Here is a 22,249-nt window from a genome sequence, read left to right on the forward strand (position 1 = left end):
CGGTTAATGAGTATGTGAAGTGTTTTGATCTCTATTATGAATTTGTCCTTCTGAAAGGTTTTGTAGTGGTGGTCTATGAGAGGATCTCTTTACATACGTAACATGTTGACAGACAAAAAAAAATTGGAGAAAATTAACATGAATTGTTGTATGTAAAGCAACCCATCCTTTCACATTTTGTAGGTGCCTTTAAGAATAGCTCTGAGTTTTGCTTTGTTTTGTTTTTTGACTCCTCAGAAAACCAGACAAACAAAACAATAGATGCTTCTGTTAATAAGAAAGCAGCTGATAGCACATCACAGGTAAGATTTTTCCTACTGTTTCAAAGTAAAATTCTAATTACAGTCCATAAGAGAATGAATTTCTATCAATATTCTTTGGTAAAATGAAAATTATTCTAAGTCTGCTTTTTACAACTGTCCAGAAATTTTCAGTGTCTCTGTGTTGTTTGACAAGAATTGAGTTTTTTTGCTTAGTAGTTCTCTTAGAAATAATATGTTTATTAAATTAACTAACTGCTTGGATTATATATAATCGGCAGTCTAGTTGTTTTTCTTCATATATTGTGAAGTTTTAAGTCTCCAAGTGTAATTTCTTCCTGGCCCGTCTTTTTAAGAAGGTCTCACTGGTTTACCTCCCCCGCGGGGATCCCCCCCACCCAGTCCTCTGTCCTGCCATTGCCAACACACACGGAGACATCATTTTAGTTTCTTCAAAGCTGATCAGAGATAGCTTTTATGGAAAGAAAATCTTGGTCTTTCTGATAGCTTATTAGCACTTTGCCAGTCCTGGTACTTTTTCATGTTAAATTTAAATCACTCAGGAATGGAGTAACTACTTTTTTCCTGTATTAAATTGACAGTGTTCATCATACTTCTTTTACTATATTGCTTTAGGTGTAATAGATTTATAGGGAAGTCATTACGTTGTTGATAGTCTAATTTTATTTTCTTCCCTTCCTCTTAATCATATCAAGAAATGCATATATTTTTCCTAGAAAAATAAAAAATCTTGAATAAGTCGGGCATGAATAAATTACATGAATTTTAAAACAAGGGCATAATCTTTAATTTTGACTGTTTTCCTTTAAAATGATGGATTTTTAACCAAAGATAGGTGTACACCATGCTTTATAGAAAGCTATTAGGAATATTTTATTTCTTACAAATTTTAGCAGTCTTTTTATATGGTATTAAAGATCAGAGTTTTGATTGCTTCTGAGGATGTCTTATAGTAGCTGTGTTTTTAATTAAAAGTATATGGAGTACTTTCTGGAAGACACATGGTATAGGAAATGTTGATATATTCAGTGACTTTTATGGAACATTTATAGGAAGTCTAGCCTTACTTTATAAAGTAAACCTAAAACTAAACAAAGAAATTACAAACAACTTTATTTCCCTCAGTAATTTTTTTTCTTGTTTGTCTAGACATACTAGGTAATGTTTCAAGACACAAAAATGGACATTGTAATGGCTGTGTTTTTATCTTATTAAAAATGATGATTCTTGGGCTTCCCTGGTGGCGCAGTGGTTGAGAGTCCGCCTGCCGATGCAGGGGACACAGGTTTGTGCCCCGGTCTGGGAGGATCCCACATGCTGCAGAGCGGTTGGGCCCATGAGCCTGTGCGTCTGGAGCCTGTGCTCCACAATGGGAGAGGCCGCAACAGGGAGAGGCCCGCGTACGGCAAAAAAAAAAAAAAAAAAAAAAAAAATGATGATTCTTCTAAAGTTGTACTGTCTAATGTGGTAGCCACTAATCACATGTTGGCCATTTAAATTAAAATTTAATTTAATTTAGGCTTAAATAAAAAATTTACTTCCTATATCACAGTAGCCCCATTTCAAGGCTCAATAGCCAAATATAGGTAGTAACTACCATATTGGAAAACAAAGATACAGAACATTTTCATCATTGCAAAAAGTTATACTGGATTGCTGAAATAAAGTGTATGTAATATTGTAAACATCTAGGTGAAATTAAAATTGATGTAAAAGTTTGCTAGACTTTTAAAATTGTTTACTTAAAAATATCCTTTTTAAATTAAAGAAAGACAACAAAGCAAAATAATATAAAATCCAGTAACACCCAGCTGCTTATTATGTTCTAGAAATTCTAAAACATCATGTGTTACTCCCCACTTCACAGGTTTTAGAATCTAAAATGTTTTACTTTACATTGTATTGTATAACTTACATTTTGATGAACCAGTCGATCCAAAAGACGCCTGAAATAGTAAGAGACTGCATCAGGTAGCGGAGAGACAGTGCAGCCAAATATTAAGCTCTCAGTGGTTATCTTATTTGGCTTACAGGAAGAGTAATTCAATACCATTGTATGAAAAACACATACAAGTAGCATGACTAGGGAGCTAACCTGCCCAAGTCATGCCTGGTCAAAAAAAGATTTTCAGCTTTGAATGAGTACCAGTTACGGATTTAAATAATAAATATAATATGCAAGCTTTATTATATGATAAGAAATATATATGTGCTGCCAGTTATAAATTGATGCTTTACTGGCTCTTTTGGGTTACAAATAAAATTTTTGTTGTTGTGCTGAATACCTTGATTAAGGTAACACTTTTTTTAAATAAATTTATTCATTTTGTTTATTTATTTTTGGCTGCGTTGGGTCTTCGCTGCTGCGCACAGGCCTTCTCTAGTTGCGGTGAGCCAGGGCTACTCTCCCTTGCATGGGCTTCTCATTGCCGTGGCCTCTCCCGTTGCGGAGCACGGGCCCTAGGCGTGCAGGCCTCAGTAGTTGTGGCACGCGGGCTCAGTAGTTGTGGTGCACGGGCTCAGCCGCTCCACAGCACGTGGGATCCTCCGGGACCAGGGCTCGAACCCGCGTCCCCTACATTGGCAGGCGGACTCCCAACCACTGCGCCACCAAGGAAGCCCCAACACTATTGTTTTTTGAAGATATATTAAGAAATTATCGTTAGGTTTTTCCCCTGTATGTTGCTTAGTAGCAAGTAGACTCTGGTATGAAACAGGTAGCTTGTGATTCTTTAGACTGTTAACTTTCTAAGTATACTCTGCCAGCTTCTTTTTTCTCTGCCAAATCTTACTTAGTTGTACTTCTGAACACTTTAAGGCTATTATAAATTAGAAGGAACCTGGATGGCTTGTATGGAAATGATCGTTGTTCAGACATAGCTAATTTGAAAATAATTAAATGTGTAAAATATTCTCTTCGTAGTCCTTGAAGATTTCTCTAATGTCCTCCAAATAAGTATTTATTAACATATTCTATATAATGAGTTATTACTGCATATTTTATTCATAGATCTCATTTCATACAGTACATTACTAATATATTTCATATGGTGAAAAACATTATTTATTCGAAGTATCATCGCATGTTGTAAAACAGTATAGAAATCTTTTTCTGCCACATCTGTAGTTTTATATTACTTTTTTGAGGGACTCAAGATCAGCCTCAATTTTGTTTATTTGCTATAAGGACTTATAAGACCTGTGACAGGTTATGCTCATGGTTATGGTTTATCACAGCAAAAGGTAGAGAGCAAAAACAGCAGGAAAAATATATGCATCAAGTGGGATTAAGTGCGGTCAGGCTGAGGCCTCCATATTCTCTCCCATCCAGCACTGCACAGGATGTGCTGTCTCTCTGGTTATTAACTGCAGGGACATGTGCCAATAGTCTTTGCCCAGAGAAGACTGACTGAGTATCAGGGTCTGAGCTGACTATACAGCTGCCTCTTTCTTTGTAACCAGCCATGGCAGTCAAAACTCAGGACCCCAACAATGAAACCAGGTGTGCATTGTCAGACTTGATGTCTGTGCAAATCAATCCTGATAAGCCAGTATGACACTGTTTAAGGAGTACATAAGAAAATTATCATTTATTAACGTAAACTTTCTAAGGGTCACATTCCTGGTAGCCAACCAAGCCTGCCTGTAGTTCCCAAGTCCCCTTGGAGAGATGTGTGTGGAGTGAACAACCAGGTCTTCTGTATTTATAACTTCCCTTGCAATTGTTGAAGTGCCCGACTCTAGCCTTTCAAATATGTTCTTATTTGTTTCAGTAAAAAAAAAAAAAACAACCAAAAAACCCCCCAAAAAACCTACAAAGCCAGTATCTTTGCTTTCTTGAAATTTTCTTAGTGTTCACTTAATGAGAGTGGTCTCATTTTGTGGGAAGGACACATGATTAAGTAACTTTTTAATAAAATAGATTCTTAGTATTAAAACCTATTTGATACAACTAAGATGTTTTTTAATAGTTTCAAATTGAGTAATTCTGTAATGTGTGTAAATGCAGATATAGGCATGTAATGTCTCTGATTACATAAGTTTTCTCAGAATTGATGGCAGAAAAAATGTGAAGATATATAAATTTGCACCTAGTGGCATAGAAATAATAAGCTCTAGAGTCAGACAGTGCCTCCTGTCACTTAATAATGTGTAAGCCTTGAATAAGTTATCTAACACCTTGATTTCTTACTTATAAAATATGGCTAATGCTGGTCTCAACCTCAGGATTATTGTAAAGGTTAAATTTGTTAATGAATGTATTGATAAAACACTTAGCACAGAGCCTGATGGGAATAGTGCCAGCTATCATGACTGTCTTATAATTGCTGTTAATAGTTATTGAAATAATTCAGTTTTATTTCTCAAGAAGAAAATATAACCAGGAAACTACCTGCAGTATGTGATAGTAGATGAATTTTATCAGTCAGGTTATGGTAAATAAAAATATAATGTAGGTTAGATCATTGATTATAGATCTTCTCTTCCTATTATATTATACATTATAGAAAAATATGCACCTTATAATAGAGCATCAAAACATGAGTGAAAACAATAAAATAGACAAATTGACTGTTTTATCGTTATAAGGTTTACCTCTTTATATGTTGTCTAACATTAATGTGATTATAACAGTTTTTTTATGCTTGCTTTTTTTAGTGTTTGTGTATTTGTATTTAAAGTGAGTATCTAGGAGAAGAAAACTAGTTATTTCTTGATTTCTTGATATATTATTTCATCTGACAATCCCTAATTTTGATAGGAAATTTCATTCCATTTAGTCGTTGATATGGTTGAATTTAGGTCTGCTGTTCTGTAATTTAAAAAATATGTCATCTGTTTTTTTGTTTCTGAGTACTTTTTTCCTACTTTTATTTTGTGTTGATTTTTTAATATTCTATCTTAATTTTTCTGTTGTCTTCCTGTTTTTCTCATTTTCTACTTTTGCGATTTCTTATTTGCACATCTGTTAATATCGTATTTTCCTTTAATTCTTTGACATATTTTTTTCATTTTTTAAAAATGGAAGTATAGTGGATTTACAATGTTGTGTTAGATTCTGGTGTATAGCAAAGTGATTCAGTTATACATATGTATATATTCTTTTTCATTATAGATTATTGCAAGATATTGAATATAGTTTCCTGTGCTATACAGTAGGACCTTGTTGTTTATCTGTTTTATATATAGTAGTTTGTATCTGCTAATCCCAAACTCCTAATTTATCCCTCCCCCCCTTTTCCCCTTTGGTAACCATGTTTGTTTTCTATGTCTGTGAGTCTGTTTCTGTTTCGTAAATAAGTCAATTTGTATCATATTTTAGATTCCACGTATAAGTGTTATCATATATTTGTCTTTCTGTCTGACTTACTTCCCTTAGTACAATAATCTCTAGGTCCATCCAAGTTGCTGCAAATGGCAATATTTCATTCTTTTTTATGGCTGAGTAGTATTCCATTATATGTATGTATGTATGTATATGTATATACGAGTGTGTGTGTATGTGTGTGTATATATATATAATCCCACGTCTTCTTTATCCATTTATCTGTCAGTGGACATTTAGGTTGCTTCCATGTCTTGGCTATTGTAAATAGTGCTGCTGTGAACATTGGGGTGCATGTATCTTTTTGAATTAGAGTTTTCTCCAGATATATGCCCAGGAATGGGATGGCCGGATTATGTGGCAACTCTGTTTTCAGTTTTTTAAGGAGCCTCTTTTTCTCCATAGCAGTTGAACCAATTTACATTCCCACCAACAGTGTAGGAGAATTCCCTTTTCTCCATACCCTCTCTAGCATTTACTGTTTGTAGACTTTTCAATGATGGCCATTCTTACCAGTTTGAGGTGATACCTCATTGTAGTTTTGATTTGCATTTCTCTGGTAATTAACAATGTTGAGCATCTTTTCATGTGCCTATTGGCCATCTGTACGTCTTCTTTGGAGAAATGTCTATTTAAATCTTCTACCCATCATTTGATTGGGTTGTTGGATTTTTAGTTATTGAGTTGTATAAGCTGTTTGTATATTTTGGAAATTAAGCCCTTGTCAGTCATATCGTTTGCAGATATTTTCTCCCAGTCCAAAGGTTGTCTTTTCGTTTTGTTTATGGTTTCCTTTGCTGTGCGAAAGCTTATGAGTTTCTTTAGATCCTATTTGTTTATTTTTGCTTTTATTTCTGTTGCCTTGGGAGACTGACCTAAGAAAACATTGCTATGATTTATGTCAGAGAATGTTTTGCCCATGTTCTTGTCTTGGAGTTTTATGGTATCATGTCTTATATTCAAGTCTTTAAGCTATTTTTAGTTTATTTTTGTGTATGGTGTGAGGGAGTGTTCTATCTTCATTGATTTACATGTGGCCGTCCAGCTTTCCCAACATCACTTACTGAAGAGACTGTCTTTTCTCCATTGTATCATTCTTGCCTCCTTTGTCAAAGGTCAATTGATTGTAGGTGTGTGGGTTTATTTCTGGGCTCTCTATTCTGACCCATTGATCCATATGTCTGTTTTTATGCCAATACTATGCTGTTTTGATTACTGTAGCTTTGTTTATTGTCTGAAGTTGGGAGTGTTAGGTCTCCAGCTTTGTTTTTTTCCCTCAGGATTGCTTTGGCAATTCTGGTTTTTTTGTGATTCCATATAAATTTTAGGATTATTTGTTCTAGTAATTCTTTGAGCATATTTTTAACAGCTGCTTTGAAGTCTGCTGAATTCAACATCTGGCTCCACTTGGAGTTATTTTTATTGACTATCTTTTTGTCTTTAGTTGGGTTCTACTTTACTGGTGTTTGCATGTTTGTCTAGTAATTTTTGATGAATTTAAAACTTAATTTTAAAAGTGGACCTTAGTTTGAAAAGTGGACCATATAGATCTGTTGTAGCAAGTGGATTCTGTTATATTCTTCAAGGTTTGTTAAGAACTTTTCATTTTGGATTTTTCAGATTTGTGATGTTTGTAAACAAGTCATTTTCTATGAAGTCATTATCAAAGAAAGGTTTATAAGTGTAAGATTTAGAATTACATCATTGTGTTTGGATTTGGCCTGAATATCTAACGTCAAAGAATTATTTAATTTTGCAAAATTGGAGTTTTATAGATGAAAGCCTTAATCATTTGGAGTTGATATAATATATCATAAAGTAATTATGATTAGCATTTATTAAGCAGTTACCATGTATCATGCCTGGTGTTAGGCTCTTTGTATGCATATTTGCATTAATCCTTATAATAGACTTCATATCCAAATTTTGGAAATTGAGGAAATGTGCTTTTAACATAAATTCACATAGCTTGTATGTGTTGGAACTAAAAGATGCACTCAGTCTTTTTGACTTGAAGATCTTGGCTCTTCAGGTCTGTTTTGTACTGCTTTCCTTTTTTGTTGCTATTATGTAGTTAAATTTTTAAATTACATTTCTAATGATTTTGGGCAGTGGGTGGACTTCAGTCAACTTAGATGGCAGTTGATTACAGCACATCACATCCTATCAAACGACAGCATTCTTCAGGGGAAAATATATTATTTTATGTAACCTAATTCTGGCTTTAAAGTTGCCTTTAGTGTTTTTGTGAATTAACGTTGATAACTTAGTGTAGGATTGGTCAGCATTTAAATGTTAGAAAATGGATTGTATGGGACTTCCCTGACAGTCCAGTGGTTGGGACTTCGCCTTCCAATGTGGGGGGTGTGGGTTCAATCCCTCGTCGGGGTAATGGCATCCCACATGCCTCGGGGCCAAAAACCAAGGCGTAAAACAGAGGCAATATTGTAACAGACTCAGCAAAGACTTTAAAAATGGTCCACATCAAAAAAAAAAAAGAGAGAAAAAGTTAAAAAAAAAAGAAAATTTAAAAAAAAGAAAATGAATTGTTTACAGTTAATCACTTAACACACTTGATCGTCACTTTAATAGCTCTATGCAATTGACAGTGTAATTTAAAAAAAAATTTATTGTGAAAGGATTTCAAAGTTATTTTTTATGTGGCACATATTTAGCTCATGAGTATCCTTGGGTCATTTATCTGACAAACACTCTTTCTTCAGGTGAAGCCATTAGGTGTCCAAACTGAACCAGGCTGTGCATTATCCTTGTTTCCCCTCAGTATTATTTTATTTTCCTCATGTCTGCCAGAGTTTTCTTTGCAAAATGCAGATGTTTTGTTTTTTTCAGAGTGGAAAAGCCACAGGCAACGATTCAGGTGGGGTCATTGATCTGACAATGGATGATGAAGAGAGTGGAGCTTCACAAGGTACTTAAATATAAGTAATCCTACTAAGGAATGCTTTGATACCATTTTTCTCTCTTAATCCATTATATTCAGTGAATACAGATCTCTACCCCATTATTTGTGTCCTTTTTAGAAAGAGGGTTTTTAAGATTAGAATTAAAAAATAGAAATCAAATCTTGAATGTATATGGACAAGGCATAAAGGAAAACAGAGCAACTAGGAGAATATTTGACTTGTGGAACACCTCTCCTTTTATATCTGTTATTTCACTTGATCCTTACAATAACCCTATACTGCTCATTTTAGAGTTGAGGATAGATTCAGAGTGCAAATTAAACCCAAGTCTTTTGACTTTAAATTAAATGTTTTTTCCATGTGTGTGTGTGTTTTAATGTAGATGTTAAATGAAAGTAATGTTAAAAACCATGCACACCCAGAATTCTCAATATTATTCTGAGTTATAATATTTAGAAATTATATTGGTTAGATATTAACCAATTTTCCCAGTTATTCTTCCACAGTGTTAATAGGTGTTCTGTGATAAAAGTTCATGGTTAAATATGCTTGGAAAAGGCTGAGTTAAAATTATATGGATTTTTTCCTTAATACAGATTTCTCCGAGCCTTTGCTATGCTAATTTACAGTGTAAATCTCCAAGAATGATTCAAGCTATAAAGTATTTCTCAAACTTATTTGAGAATAACTGTTCACAGACATATTTGTAAAACTTTGTGGTGGTAATTATATAATACATGTGGAAAATCTAATAGGATCAGGTGCTAATTATTTTACCTTAAAGACATTAAATTTTTTTTAAAACTAAAGATTTTTAAAAATTACGTTTTAGGGAATAAGATAGTTAAGTTGGTTTTAGGAAAACAAAATTAATTAGCTATACAATTCATTATGTGACATTAAAGTCAATTTTTTTTTTTTTTTTTATAAAACTGATGTAAAATTGGAAGATTTGTGCCATCATTTGTCAGGGTTGAATTCATGCCCGTCTGATTATTGTTTAAAAGTTTCAGATTTTCTGTATTGCTTTTACTATTTTTTTTAATAGAGAAATCTTAATGGAAGGAATTTCCTAGAGCACAAAAATAAATACAGGTTATTTTTGAGAAGACACAGGTAAGGCTGGTTCTAGATAAAAAAGTAAAGTAAGCAAAGTTTGTTATCAGTGCTCTTGTCAGTTCCCTTTCTATCACCCCTGCCTCTTGGAGTCTCTTTCCATTGCCCCACCACTGAGTGTTACTTAAATTCTCCCATCTAAAGTGCATTGTTCTTCATCAACACTCAAGTATTAAAGTAGCAGTTGCTAAAGCCTTAAATTTGTTGTATTGAGTTAGAAGTAGGATTCTTTCGTTAAAAAAAAAAAAAAAGTAAAACTGTGTTTTCTTTAAATGTGAATTAGAATCTGTGATAGAGCCAACAGTGAATTGTTTAAGTTCCTGACTTGGTTTTCAAATTGGCAAAAGTACACTTAATTAAAATACAAAGAAATTGTTCTCTTAGGGGTACATGTGACTGAATGGCAAGGATAAACTTGTATTTCTAATTTTTTTCTATCAATAATCATATTGTCTCACTTTTAATTAACAGACCCTAAAAAGATAAATCACACTCCTGTGTCAACCATGAGCTCTTCTCAGCCTATATCTCGACCACTGCAACCCATCCAGCCAGCACCACCTCTTCAGCCATCTGGGGTGCCAACAAGTGGACCATCTCAGACAACCATACACTTACTACCTACAGGTAAATATGCTGAATCACTAAGCTGAAACTTTAGTTTTGCCTGCAGTGAAATATGACTATGAAATTGAATGGAAAGATTAGACAGAAAATTAGCTCATTTAGGTAAATACCAATGAGCGTGATTGCTGGATCATACAGGAAGAATATGTTTGGTTTTGTGAGACACTGCCAAAGTGTCTTCCAGAGTGGCTGTACCATTTTGCATTTCTGCCAGCAATGAGTGTGAGGAACTATTGCTCCACATCCAGCATTTGGTATTGTCAGTGTTTTAGATTTTCACCATTCTAATAGGTGTAGTGGAATCTCATTGGTATTTCATTTGCATCTCCCTAATGACATGTTATGTTGAGTATCTTTTCGTGTGCTTGTTTGCCATCTGTTATCTTCTTTAGTGAGGTGTCTGTTCAGATTCTTTGTCCACTTTTTAATCGTGTTGTTCATTTTCTTATTGTTGATTTTTAGGAGTTCTTTGTATGTTTCGGATAATAGTACTTTATCAAATATGTCTTTTGCAGATATTTTGTCCCAGTCTGTGGCTTGTCTTCTCATTCCCTTGAGATGAATTGGATTTTAACCCTAATTATGTTAGTAATAAGTTATAAAAACTATAAAGTATTTTAAAAAAAGATTAGACAGAAAATTAAGAATAGTCCTCATTGTTACTTTGAAGGCAATGTATGTTTTTGAATGCAGTATGACTTAATTTCGTGGACAGTCTCAAGTAGCAGCACTGATACAGAATAGTTATAAAGAAGAGTTCAATTATATATGTCTTTGCCACTGTAAACAGCAGAAATGAATATAGTTTCTCTGGAAGGGATGAGTGTAATGATTCATTCTGATTATAACCAAGAAGTTATAATTGACTGATCAAACAAGAATTTTTAAATGATTCTTAACTAGAAATAGTTTTAACTGGCCTAACACTACTGTCAGAACCACTAATATTTTACCTGCTACCTCTCAAGAAACTATAAATCAGACATTTTCAAGATGTCGCCTGTGTCTCCTAATCTGTTTAGAAGCCAATCAAGACAGGTTGTCTTCTTCAAAAAATAGCCTATTGCGTAAGAGATTTATCTGCAAAATGCTTATATAAGCACTCTTCTCATTAAGGTATACATTGAGCTCATGTGGAATTTGATCCAGTGAAATGAAATAAAATGACAGTCACCTAATTTAGATAATTTAGAAGGAAATGTCATTATGCAAACCCATGAACAATACAGATAGTAAAATGGGGAATAAGGAGATGAAGAGATAAGTATTCCTCCTTGTATACTTTACTTTTTTCTGCTTTTGAAAGACTCACGTTGAAAGTTAGGATATGTAAAGACTAAGCAGTCTCTTTATTATATCCAGTGTTTACCTCCAAATTAATTTTATTATAGAGCCCATTTTTCCATATGAAAGTATATTTATTATTGATTTTTATTATATAGTTAATATGTGGTCATTTATAAAATGAAATTCTAATTCAGAGAGTTATTAACAAGAAACTGTTAACTCCTGAAATCATTACTGTATTTCTATGCTGTCAGTGAACATCTAGGACTCATATTTTGATAAATATGTGTTAATATCACTCAAGGCATTAATGCTCTCTGGAACATAAATTAGGAGGAATGCCACAGTAGAGAAGGAAGAAGCCTGTATTTTAATGGGTGTTTTATTGTTTTGAGTAAGAAATGGTTTGGCTCATCTGAAGAAAATGTCAATTATAATAGCCAGTTTTTTTAAACTGGGGGAACACAGAGTTACTCTCTTGGATTTATACCCATCGGTAGAAGGCCTGGAGGGCCGAAAGTTCCACTCTGCTAAGAATAATTTAACACTGAGGAAGGGAAAATTTACTCTTTTAAATCACTCCTATAAGATCATACTCTCAAGGTCTAAACCCTTTCTTCATCTTCACTTGCTTATTTAATCTAGTTAAACTAGAGTAGGAAGGGCGTTGGACCTGGTTGAGGTACTCTTTTCTTCTGAAGCTTGGATTGTAGTAGTATTAATTTTGATTGGCCCTGTCATTCTTACCTTCCACGATTACAAAAGGAGTCGCTTGTCTCTAGTTCTCTTTATTGTAGTAAATCAGATTTTGTATAAAATTAATTATCATTTAATACTGTTTACTTAGCATAACATTTACTGCATTTTTAATATATTTTTCTGCTTTTCATTAGCTCCAACCACCGTGAATGTAACGCATCGTCCAGTAACTCAGGTGACCACGAGGCTCCCTGTACCAAGAGCTCCTGCAAACCATCAAGTGGTTTATACAGCTCTCCCCGCACCACCAGCTCAGGCTTCCCTGCGAGGAACTGTTATGCAGGCTCCTGCTGTTCGGCAGGTCAATCCCCAAAATAGTAAGAGACTCTTCCTGTATATGGCTCCAAGTTACACGTAGTTCTTTAGCACTTAGCTGGAGTAGCTTATATTGACATTAGATTTAGCAAAAAGTGCTAAATATCATATTAAAACTATTATTAATTCATTTTTCTTCCCTTAGGAGAGTTAACCAGAAAAATTGGACTTGTATATTATCTGATATGTGTTCTGGGTGTTGTCTTCAATTTAATTACTTATGGCCTGTACTATCACAGTACCCTATTTGATGTTGGTCTGTACTCTGTTGAGACACCTTGCCTAGTTAAAGTGGGAATGGTCAATTGTGACTTAGCCCAGATGGAGATAATGGTAAAAGATAGCCTCCAATGAGAGAGTCTTAAAGGTATGGAAAGTGGCTGAGAAATAAAAGATGGGAAAATGTTAAAGGTAACTTGTAATTTCCATATGTATATGTATGTGTATATAAATGGAAAAAAATATATATATATATTTTTAGTAGTAAAATATATCATACAAACAAGTTTCTGTAAAAGATATATTTAAAATTTAAAGAAAAATGGCAAAATGAACCACATATGAACTCCCCACCAGCCTAAGAAATAGAGCTTTATCAGTATCCAAAAGTCTACTATATGCCCGCCTTTAATTGCATCCCTCTCCCTTTCTATCAGAGGTAACCATCATCCTTACTTTCTGTTTTTCTGTATGGTTTTGCAATCTATATATGTATCACTAAAAATATTTAGTTTTGCAAAATTTAATAGCAAGGGCAAATCCAGCTGTTTAAAGAAACTTCAGTAATGCCATTATTAGGTGATGGCTTCTAGGAGAAAATAAACTAAGCAGAGTCTTTGGTTCACATTCTGGCTTCAGCTTTCTCAAGTTTACAAGAGCTTTCTCTGGGGAGATCAGTCAACTGTGTCATGAATGAATTCTGGGAAACTGGGCTCACCCCAGTCAGGGTACATGGTGGTACTGAATATATGGCAGGAATATGGTTGAGGCATGGGTGGCTTCTAAATTTTCTGCGTTTGTTGCCCTGATGTATGTCAGAAGAGTTTTCTGTTGGATGAAATGAGTATCCTCAGCTGATCAGCAGGGCATGGAAAGAAAGAGGAACCTCATTAACGCAAGGCAAGGATAACTTCCCTGTCCTGGAGGCGGCAGCGATCTCTGTGAAGATAGCTTCAAGCTTTCTCTCTTTAGAGTCACACTGCTCCATTCTGACCTGTTTGCCTTGTACATGTCTACAGCTCCAGTGTTTCAGCGTTCTAGGATTTTCGGTTATAGTCCTTTTGGTAGGGACGGCATTTATTTCTCTCCTGTCCACTAAGTCTCCTGTTCTCCTCTTTCTTGATTTCCTCTCTCATTTGGGGAGCATATATCCTGCAGTGGCTACTTGAGGAAAAGTTCACAGAGGTAGATTTTATTTTGGTAGCTCGCATATGTGAGAGTTTCTTTATCCTCATGCTCAAATAATACTTTAGCTGAGTATAGACTTATGGAAAAATAGAAATATTTTTCCTTTTGAATTTTAAAAACATCACTTTACTGACTTTAAATGTTTAATTCAGTGTTCTACCAAATTTGGAATAGAATTCTAATTTTGTCACTGAATTTTCTTTTATAGGTGTTACAGTTCGAGTGCCTCAAGCAACTACATATGTTGTAAACAATGGATTAACCCTGGGATCAACAGGACCTCAGCTCACAGTGCATCACCGACCACCACAAGTGCATACTGTAAGTGTGGATGCTTGGTTTCACAAAATTCTCACCTGTAAAGCCGTCAAATATCATTGCAGTTGGTACCTTTTTCTTTAAACTGGTTATATCAAAAGGAAATGACAGGTCTTCTGTGTCTCCAGCAGAAGTTTATTGAAGAAAATAGACCTTACCATTGTGAGCAAATGTTTGTAGGGAATGATGGTTGAGGATTACTGAGTCTGCTTGTGGTCGTGAACAGTGTATAGTCCACATCTGGGGCATGCAAAGTGAAATAGATCATTTTAAACTCATGGTTAAATTAAAAAGAGCATTTTGGAGTATTAAAAAGGATATTTTAAAAAGTATCTTTTCACGTTCTAACTTTAGTTTTTATTTAATACCTTTATTATAGGTATGGCCGCTAATGTACAGAGGGGTTGAGTAACCAACCCAAGGTCATACCTCATACATTTTCGTCATCTGGCCTTAACTTACCTTTCCAAATGTGTATGTTCTTCTTCACATACCCGATATCTAAATAACATGCTTTTACCTACTGGCAGAAAGGTCTGTGACTATTTCTACATTTCTAAATTCTGTCTTTCACAGTCCAATATAAATGTCACCTTTTTTGTGCTGACCAAGGGAAAAAAAATATACATTCAGCGTTAAATGCGCTTTCTTATGAGAATACGCTGCTGTCTTTATATGGGAAAGCAGTTTGAAAATGAAAGTAGAATTGATACTCAAATTTTACATGATAGACTGCCACACATGTTATTTAAAAATGTTATATTAAAATAAGTATCTGTAGTACAGATCATCAAATCATAAATTATTTTGTTAGAAGTAGATGCTTATTTCAGTTTTTATCAAGATGATGCTCCATCAGCAAGGGCTTTTGTTTCCCAAGGAAAACTCAGTATTTTAGACCTCAGACGTAGAGTGGGAGGAGCCTTAGCTCTCATCGTGCGGGGCGTTACTGGTTACAAATCATCAACTAGAACTTGCCAGAAATGGCATGGGGTCTGGTGTCTCCCAGGGTTCTTGGTGTAAGGTGAAGCCCCTCTAAATGTTCTCTAGGGTGCTGTGCTCTCCCTTCAGCAGCGGCCCTCTTTGTGGCCATTATAAACTGGCGTGCCTCTTCCTCCTCCAGGAGCCCCCCTCACGCCCTGTGCACCCGGCGCCCTTACCAGAAGCCCCGCAGCCGCAGCGCCTGCCCCCAGAGGCCGCCAGCACATCTCCCCCTCAGAAGCCGCACTTGAAGTTAGCCCGGGTGCAGAGTCAAAACGGCATTGTGCTGTCCTGGAGCGTCCTCGAGGTGGACAGAAGCTGTGCCGCCGTCGACAGCTACCATCTGTACGCTTACCATGAGGAGCCCAGTGCCACTGTGCCCTCCCAGTGGAAGAAGATTGGAGAAGTAAAGGCGCTTCCCTTGCCCATGGCATGCACTCTCACCCAGTTTGTATCTGGAAGCAAATACTACTTTGCAGTACGAGCCAAGGATATTTATGGACGTTTCGGACCTTTCTGTGATCCTCAGTCAACGGATGTGATCTCTTCTTCCCAGAGCAGTTAAACCTTGGGGCCTTTATCTCTTCCTCTTTCTTCAAAAGTTCCACATTTGGGTCTCGCTTTAATCTTGTGCATGATACCCATTGTAAAATCCACACTGTGCAAGATTTCTTGGACAGATGTGTATATACATTACATTTGTTTATAATCAGAATAAACTCAGCCCATAAAGCAGAATCTTTTCCTGAACAATTCACGCTTCAAGGTTTTGAAATGTAAATTGCACCTTGCTTTAGTTCTGAGGCTGGGGTATATGTGTGGGTGTTTGTGCTTTTCTGTATTTATATGTTTATTGCAGTGGAATCTCCCATTTTCATTCTCAAATTTACCTCTCTTCCAGTGTGAAGTAAGTAGATCAAAGGATTTGAGGTATGTATCTGGCATGATTCTGCTTCTCAGAGATCTGTAGGTTCATAGATAAATGATTTAAACTGAATCTAAATGGAACCCAAAGAAAAAATAAAAAGCAAAATGGTTAAATAGTTTAAAATAGGTTAATTTGAACACAGGAAAGGATCTGTTCATCTTTTCTTTTGTCTCTTCTGGGTTGTCAGTCAGATGAAAAAGATCTGCAATGGGCCCTCCCTTTTCTAATCTGGTTTTTCCATTTATTTTGTGCCTTAAAGATTAACGACAAAAGTAAACAGGGCCGTTTGTCCATTATTATTTACTCTTCCCTGACAGCCTTTCACCCTCATTTCTCCTTTATCTCCACCAAACGTAGCACATCTCCCTCAAGTAAATTTTAGACCAAGCCTTTTATAAATAGTCTCATCAGTGACATCACTACATTTAACTCCAAAAATTTGACTTGCTCTTTTCTTCCAAGAATATAAATGCTTTTTATTTTTGCACCACGTTGTGTAAGAAAATTTTCCTTCAAATATATTTTGGTATCTATGTTGCACAAGGTTTTAGAGATGATGAAAGCAATTCTAGTTTACCTTATCACCCAAAGCATAGTATTCTTTCAAAGGAAGTAAATAGTAAAATTCACAAAATACAGTGAGTAAACTATCAAAGGGAAAGCTCCGTTTCTTCTTTATTCTCCTGTCATTCTTCCTGTCTTAATCTTTTAACTTTGTTTTGATGGTGCTAAGTTTTGTCTGATTTACTGTATGTCAGCTTTGGATAGGATTTTTAAAGTATATCCTTTGGAGTCATTTTATGTAACAATTAGATATAACTTCTGTGCTTCTCTGTTCTTCTTCAAAGTTTTAATCAAGTTCAGCTTAGGTCATGGATTTTCATTATGAGTGCCAGCTATACGTGGTATCAGGTACATGTTTGAGTGTAGATAGCTTAAGACAGGAGAGGTGGTGTAATTTGGGGGGTGAGAGCGTGGTTGGCCATACGTGGAAAGGAATTTGTGGAGTTTGTGAAACAAATTTTCCAGTCATCTTCCCATATCATATTTGAATTCATACTCCTACCTTCTTAAATAAGTCAGTCATTAATTTTTCCTGGAATTATAAGCAGGAGCTATGGCTTCAATATTAATGCTGCTTTGTTTGCAACTTCGGTGGCTTGTAATAAGGAAGCATTCTAGTTGTAAAGAAACTCTTTAGAGACTTTTACCGGTCAGTGTACTGTCGTGTTGGGTGTGAAGTCTGATTGATGCTGAAGAAAGCCTACAGATTGCCAAAAGTAAATCCAAAATCTTCCTTTTGCTTTCAGAAAATGAGACCACAATAAGAATTAAAGTTTCCACTAATTGTATTTGCCAACCAACTATGTAGACGTTACTCATTCTAGTACTAATGATGATGGTAAAGAAGTTGCCAATGTCATGCCAATGAAACTTTAAAGGGAGAAATTGATGATCTTCTAGATGTGTGTGAGCACCTATCTGATATCTGCATGTATATATGTTTTTACCTGCAATGGTTGCAGTATTAATTATGTGTTCAAGATCATTCCTGTCTACAGAATAGAAAGCCCACGTTCGAAATTGTTCTTTATTGACCGGTTTTGTGGTCACTTGATAATAATTTGCTTACCTAGCCTAGAAAGGTGCCCCTGGTGAACGTTTTTTATTTATATTTACTAATCCTTTTTTTTTTGTTTAAAGCTTTCATAGCATTATATAATCAGGTGAAGAAAGCCCAGTAGAATGAAAATATTATTTTAGCCTATATTGTGTCATTTCTGTCAGAGAAAAAAAATACTTAAATAGTAACCCTAAAAATAGATTTTCTACAGTAAAATAAAACTTTATTACAGGTGGTGGAGGGAAGGTACAAAGAGAAATTGTGATTATTTGAGGGAAAAGATATTATGAGATGGTCTCCTTCAGTTAGCCTGCCATGGGATTTATAGGCAGCAGCTATATTGGAGTTACTTATGGGTGCTAGGCTAGAACTCTAGGCTTTTATTTGGGGCAGGTTTTCATGTTGAGGAGTACTTTCTTTTTGTTTGGTTTGTTTCTTTGGGGACAGAGAATGGAGGACTCAACTAGAAATAGCTACTGGTTACAGATTTTTTTAATAGCAGTTCACACTCCATGGTACCTTTTTTTATTTCACAATATCTTTTCACAGAGTGTTATAAATAAACTTGATAATCCCATTTTGGGAATGCAAGTTTGCTACCTTTTTAGCCTGACAATACTTGTGTAAGTATTGCCTCATTGGAAATCCTGGAAACTTCTGATACTTCAGCCTGAAATATAGGATGTTTATATGACATTTAAAGGTGATTGTGATATTTGTTACTCTCTACTTTGCACTTTGTCAGAGTAATCTTCACCCTGTTTTAAGTGTAAGCCTCACATTTTAAAATTATGTTCTTGCCAGTAAATTTATAAATTACATACAAAGACATCTGTTGTTAACAGGTAACTTTATGAGGTAACTATATCCCTCTATTTCTCTGGACTCACTTTTTAAAATATGCAGAAAACTGTGTGCTGTTTAACACAGTAGAAGTTTATGAGAGAAGTGAAGAGTAGAGCTTTCTTCCTTGAGAAGTGAGTGTTTATTGGGATACCATTTGCCTCACAGAGAGGTGTTCCCCACTCTCCTGACCCCCATTACCAGATAGTAAATGAAAGGTTTAATTGAAAAAAATGACCTAAAGCAAGGAGCTTGGAATCTTAGGACCACCTGTCAGCAGAACTCCTTAGGTGGGCCGCACCATACAGTTCTCTTGCTATATTGGATTAAGTGTTAACGTAGCTTTTTTTTGTTGTTTGCTCTTTTGCTTACACTTTCAAAATGATCATTTATGCAGCAAGGTGTCAATACTGCATACACTTTTGTCTTATTCTGCGAATTTTCCAGTACTGTACAAGATTAAGAAAATAATGCCTGTGGTATCCTCCTCTCTCACCTTTATACACTGTGATCTTAGCACAGTAGGTTACGGCAAACACTTCCAAGTGTTCTCCGGGACTTTCCTTCTTGGGCTATTTCAGTATCCTATGATTTATTCATTACTTTAGCTTTATCATTGGCCTGTTTTATTTTAATTTCCAGAAATACCATGTCCCAGTATTAGATTATTGAAAATAACTCTATCTAAAACCAGTGTATGATTCTGCCTGCCTTACTATTTACTGGGCAAATGAGGCTCCCTCCCCTTTTTTAAAATTTTGGGACAAAAAAAAGAAAAAGATTAGAACAATTCCTATAAGGTGTTTTGTTAGTGCGGCAGGTTTATCCAGTTCCTAAAACTTATTCCCCTTGAGCCAGCCAGTGGGGAGGAATAGGATGATACAAATACATGCTTTGTCTTCTGGTCAAATTATTTTATCATGCTAAATAAGTTTTTCATTTTTTTTTATTTGTAGAGTCAGTTAATACCCATCATTTATATTTAATTGCCATCTTTTAAAAAAATTTTGTTTGTAAATAAGGTAACTGGGCAATCAAACACCTTTTGGGAAATCCTGGCTTTAGTGTTTTATCAACCATTTCAAATTTAAATATAAAAATAATTCCTTTGTAGTAAACTTGCATCCTGATTTTTCTTTATTGCAGTTGAAAGTGTAAATAATAAGACAATGTAAGACCTTCCTAATGTCTAATAGAAACTGGGCTATAGCAAGTTGCCCTATTTTTATTAGGTTTTGAAGGTTTTTGTGGGGTTTTTCTTTTTTAAATGTACAGTAGAGTGTTGTCTGTATAAGTGTTAACTGTAGTGGGATTTTGTTCAGCAAGCCTGAAATTTATACTTTGAAATAAACTGCTGGGTTTTTCACATCCTGTGTACTCTGATTCATTCTGATTGATTATTCTCAGCCCTTGTGTTTCTTTGCTTTTTCTTTTGGGAGTCTTTCACCTTGTTGAGAGTCACTGTTACACCGTTCAGTATGGCTCGTTTAACTTAACTTGACGGTACCACGGTACTCAAACCACATACAGTTCTCCAGCTTTGAAAGAAAAGTTTGTTATGCAGAGTTGCTCCCAGATTGGATATGCTGCTTTTAACTAATGGGAGACAACGTTAAAGTTTGCTGTATTATGTGCCTATCCTGCGCCAGAAAAAGACTCAGCTGTTGCTTCCTAATGACCAGGAAAAGAACACTATTGGAGTATTCCTATTGCAGGTCCCACCACCCCCTAGAGCTCTGTCATCAAGCACATCCAGCTGGGAGAAGGGGAAACAGCATGAGCAGTACAGGCTGTTAGGGGCCAGGCCTGGAAAGAGTCCACTCGCGAGAACTCCGCCACGTGGCACAGCTGCCCAGGGCAGCCTGGGAGGTGTGGTCTGCGGGGCCAGGCTTAAAAGCAGAGAACGGATTTTGGTGAGCGAGGGAGCAGCTTCTACCATACTTTCTTTTGTATAAGCTTGTGTGCTAAAACGGTATTGTCGTTCATCGTATGTAATGTTTTCTTCTACAGTGCTCCACCCTGTAGTAAATGCTTGTTTTAAACATGACAAAATTGGCAGTGAAAAATGAAAGTGATAGACTGAATATATTTTAAGACTAAGTTTGAATGGGAAAACGTAGTTAAAATAGTGCCCTTTGTATCTCATCTCCCTCCATTTCATGTCAAGTTACAGAATTGGTTTCATGGTAATAAAATCAAAGTTGTAGGCCTCTGGCATTCCCTCATGGAGAGTTTTGTTGAAACGGCTCCAGTGAAAAACAGGGAGGCCACCTTGTACTGTGGGCCCACTAATGGCATAGGCTGTGTACGCGGACGCCAGGTGGATATCTGCCACCTGCAAAGAGAGGAGAGGGGGACATTTTAGGAAACCGCTGGGCAAAAGCTAGACTACATCCCTGCTGTACTTGTCGTTCCTGCTCCTCGTCCAGAGTCACAATATTAGCTCCCCTTAAAGTGAAATCCTACAGGCTTCCACAATAACGTTCTTCTGCATCTATCTGGCATTCAAATGTGCACTGACTAGTAGAAGTGTGTTAAACGAACCGCCAAAAGTGTGAGATCTGGAATCAGGTTACTCATGTTTGGAATTCTAGCTCCAAAACGTATTTTGACTCCGTTTTCTCATTTGTAAAAAACTCTGCTTCATAGAAGAGTTGTCATAAGGATTAATGAGAGCAAATACTTGAAGCAGTGCCTAGAATAGATTAATTCCTCAGTAAAAGTTGTTATGAATCAGGGCACTAACGAGTATTAAAGTAGAAGGAACTCGATGAAAAGTGAGGTCCGTGGTTCTTAAAAACACTTGAACATTGGGTAGTAGCAGATCTTAAGCCTAGAGGGGAAAGCAGGAAACGTCTCATAACTTCTGGTTTTCCTCATATTCAAAATGGCTCAAGAGAAATGATATTTTTAAAGTATATGCTTCAACAGAGACTTTTCTGATGAAAAACTGGCAGGCTCTTGTCTCCTGAAGAAAGTAAAACTTGGCAGATGGAAGCTTGGCTTGGGTTCTCCCCAGTTCAAGTCATTCTCTTTGTGTGTTCTGGAATGGATATAACACTTTTCACACACTTTACTGAATGTTTGCAAATGCCATTAAAAAGAAATAAATGCAAAAGCATTCACTGGGGCTTCATGTGTGCCAGGCTCGCTACATCCACTAAATTTTTCTTACACAACATTTTGAGAGTCATTAAGGCTAAAGCTTGCCTCAAACTCTTCTAAGGCATCTTCTGTTTAGACATTAAGCTGATAGAAAAAATAAGGTATGGGGGGGTTGGCATTCTTACAGTTACCAGAGCGTCAGAACAGCTAACTCCGCTTGTAACAGATTTCTTCTAGAATTTAGGACTGGAGATGCAAATGAAAAGACATATGCCCAAGCCAAAAGTGCAAAAGGATGTGGTAGAATGATTCCTTCCACCAACTAAATGGCTAACTCACAACCTTGGACATCCCAAATCCTGGTAAATTTTTAACTAACTAGCTCTCTGAGGGAAAAAGACCCCAATT

General features: G+C 35.8%; 2 protein-coding genes across 5 annotated transcripts in view; one reads left to right on the forward strand and one right to left on the reverse strand.

Annotated features, from left to right (window-relative positions):
• ATF7IP (activating transcription factor 7 interacting protein) overlaps nt 1-20,102 on the forward strand; it is a 127,452-nt gene extending 107,350 nt beyond the window's left edge. For all 4 annotated transcript variants that reach the window (XM_067695761.1, XM_067695763.1, XM_067695760.1 and 1 more), the window contains 6 exons: nt 238-302; nt 8,458-8,536; nt 10,119-10,274; nt 12,455-12,637; nt 14,251-14,363; nt 15,484-20,102. In XM_067695761.1, the coding sequence (XP_067551862.1) occupies nt 238-302; nt 8,458-8,536; nt 10,119-10,274; nt 12,455-12,637; nt 14,251-14,363; nt 15,484-15,906 (1,019 nt within the window). In that variant the 3' untranslated portion in view covers nt 15,907-20,102. The remainder of the gene's footprint in view (nt 1-237; nt 303-8,457; nt 8,537-10,118; nt 10,275-12,454; nt 12,638-14,250; nt 14,364-15,483) is intronic.
• The window catches only part of PLBD1 (phospholipase B domain containing 1), a 72,946-nt gene continuing 66,646 nt past the window's right edge, over nt 15,950-22,249 (reverse strand). The window contains exon 11 of the mRNA XM_067695765.1: nt 15,950-21,071. Within this exon, the coding sequence (XP_067551866.1) occupies nt 20,904-21,071 (168 nt within the window). The 3' untranslated portion in view covers nt 15,950-20,903. The remainder of the gene's footprint in view (nt 21,072-22,249) is intronic.

The sequence above is a fragment of the Pseudorca crassidens genome, chromosome 11 (assembly GCF_039906515.1).
Source record: "Pseudorca crassidens isolate mPseCra1 chromosome 11, mPseCra1.hap1, whole genome shotgun sequence".
NCBI classification, from domain to species: Eukaryota; Metazoa; Chordata; class Mammalia; order Artiodactyla; family Delphinidae; genus Pseudorca; species Pseudorca crassidens.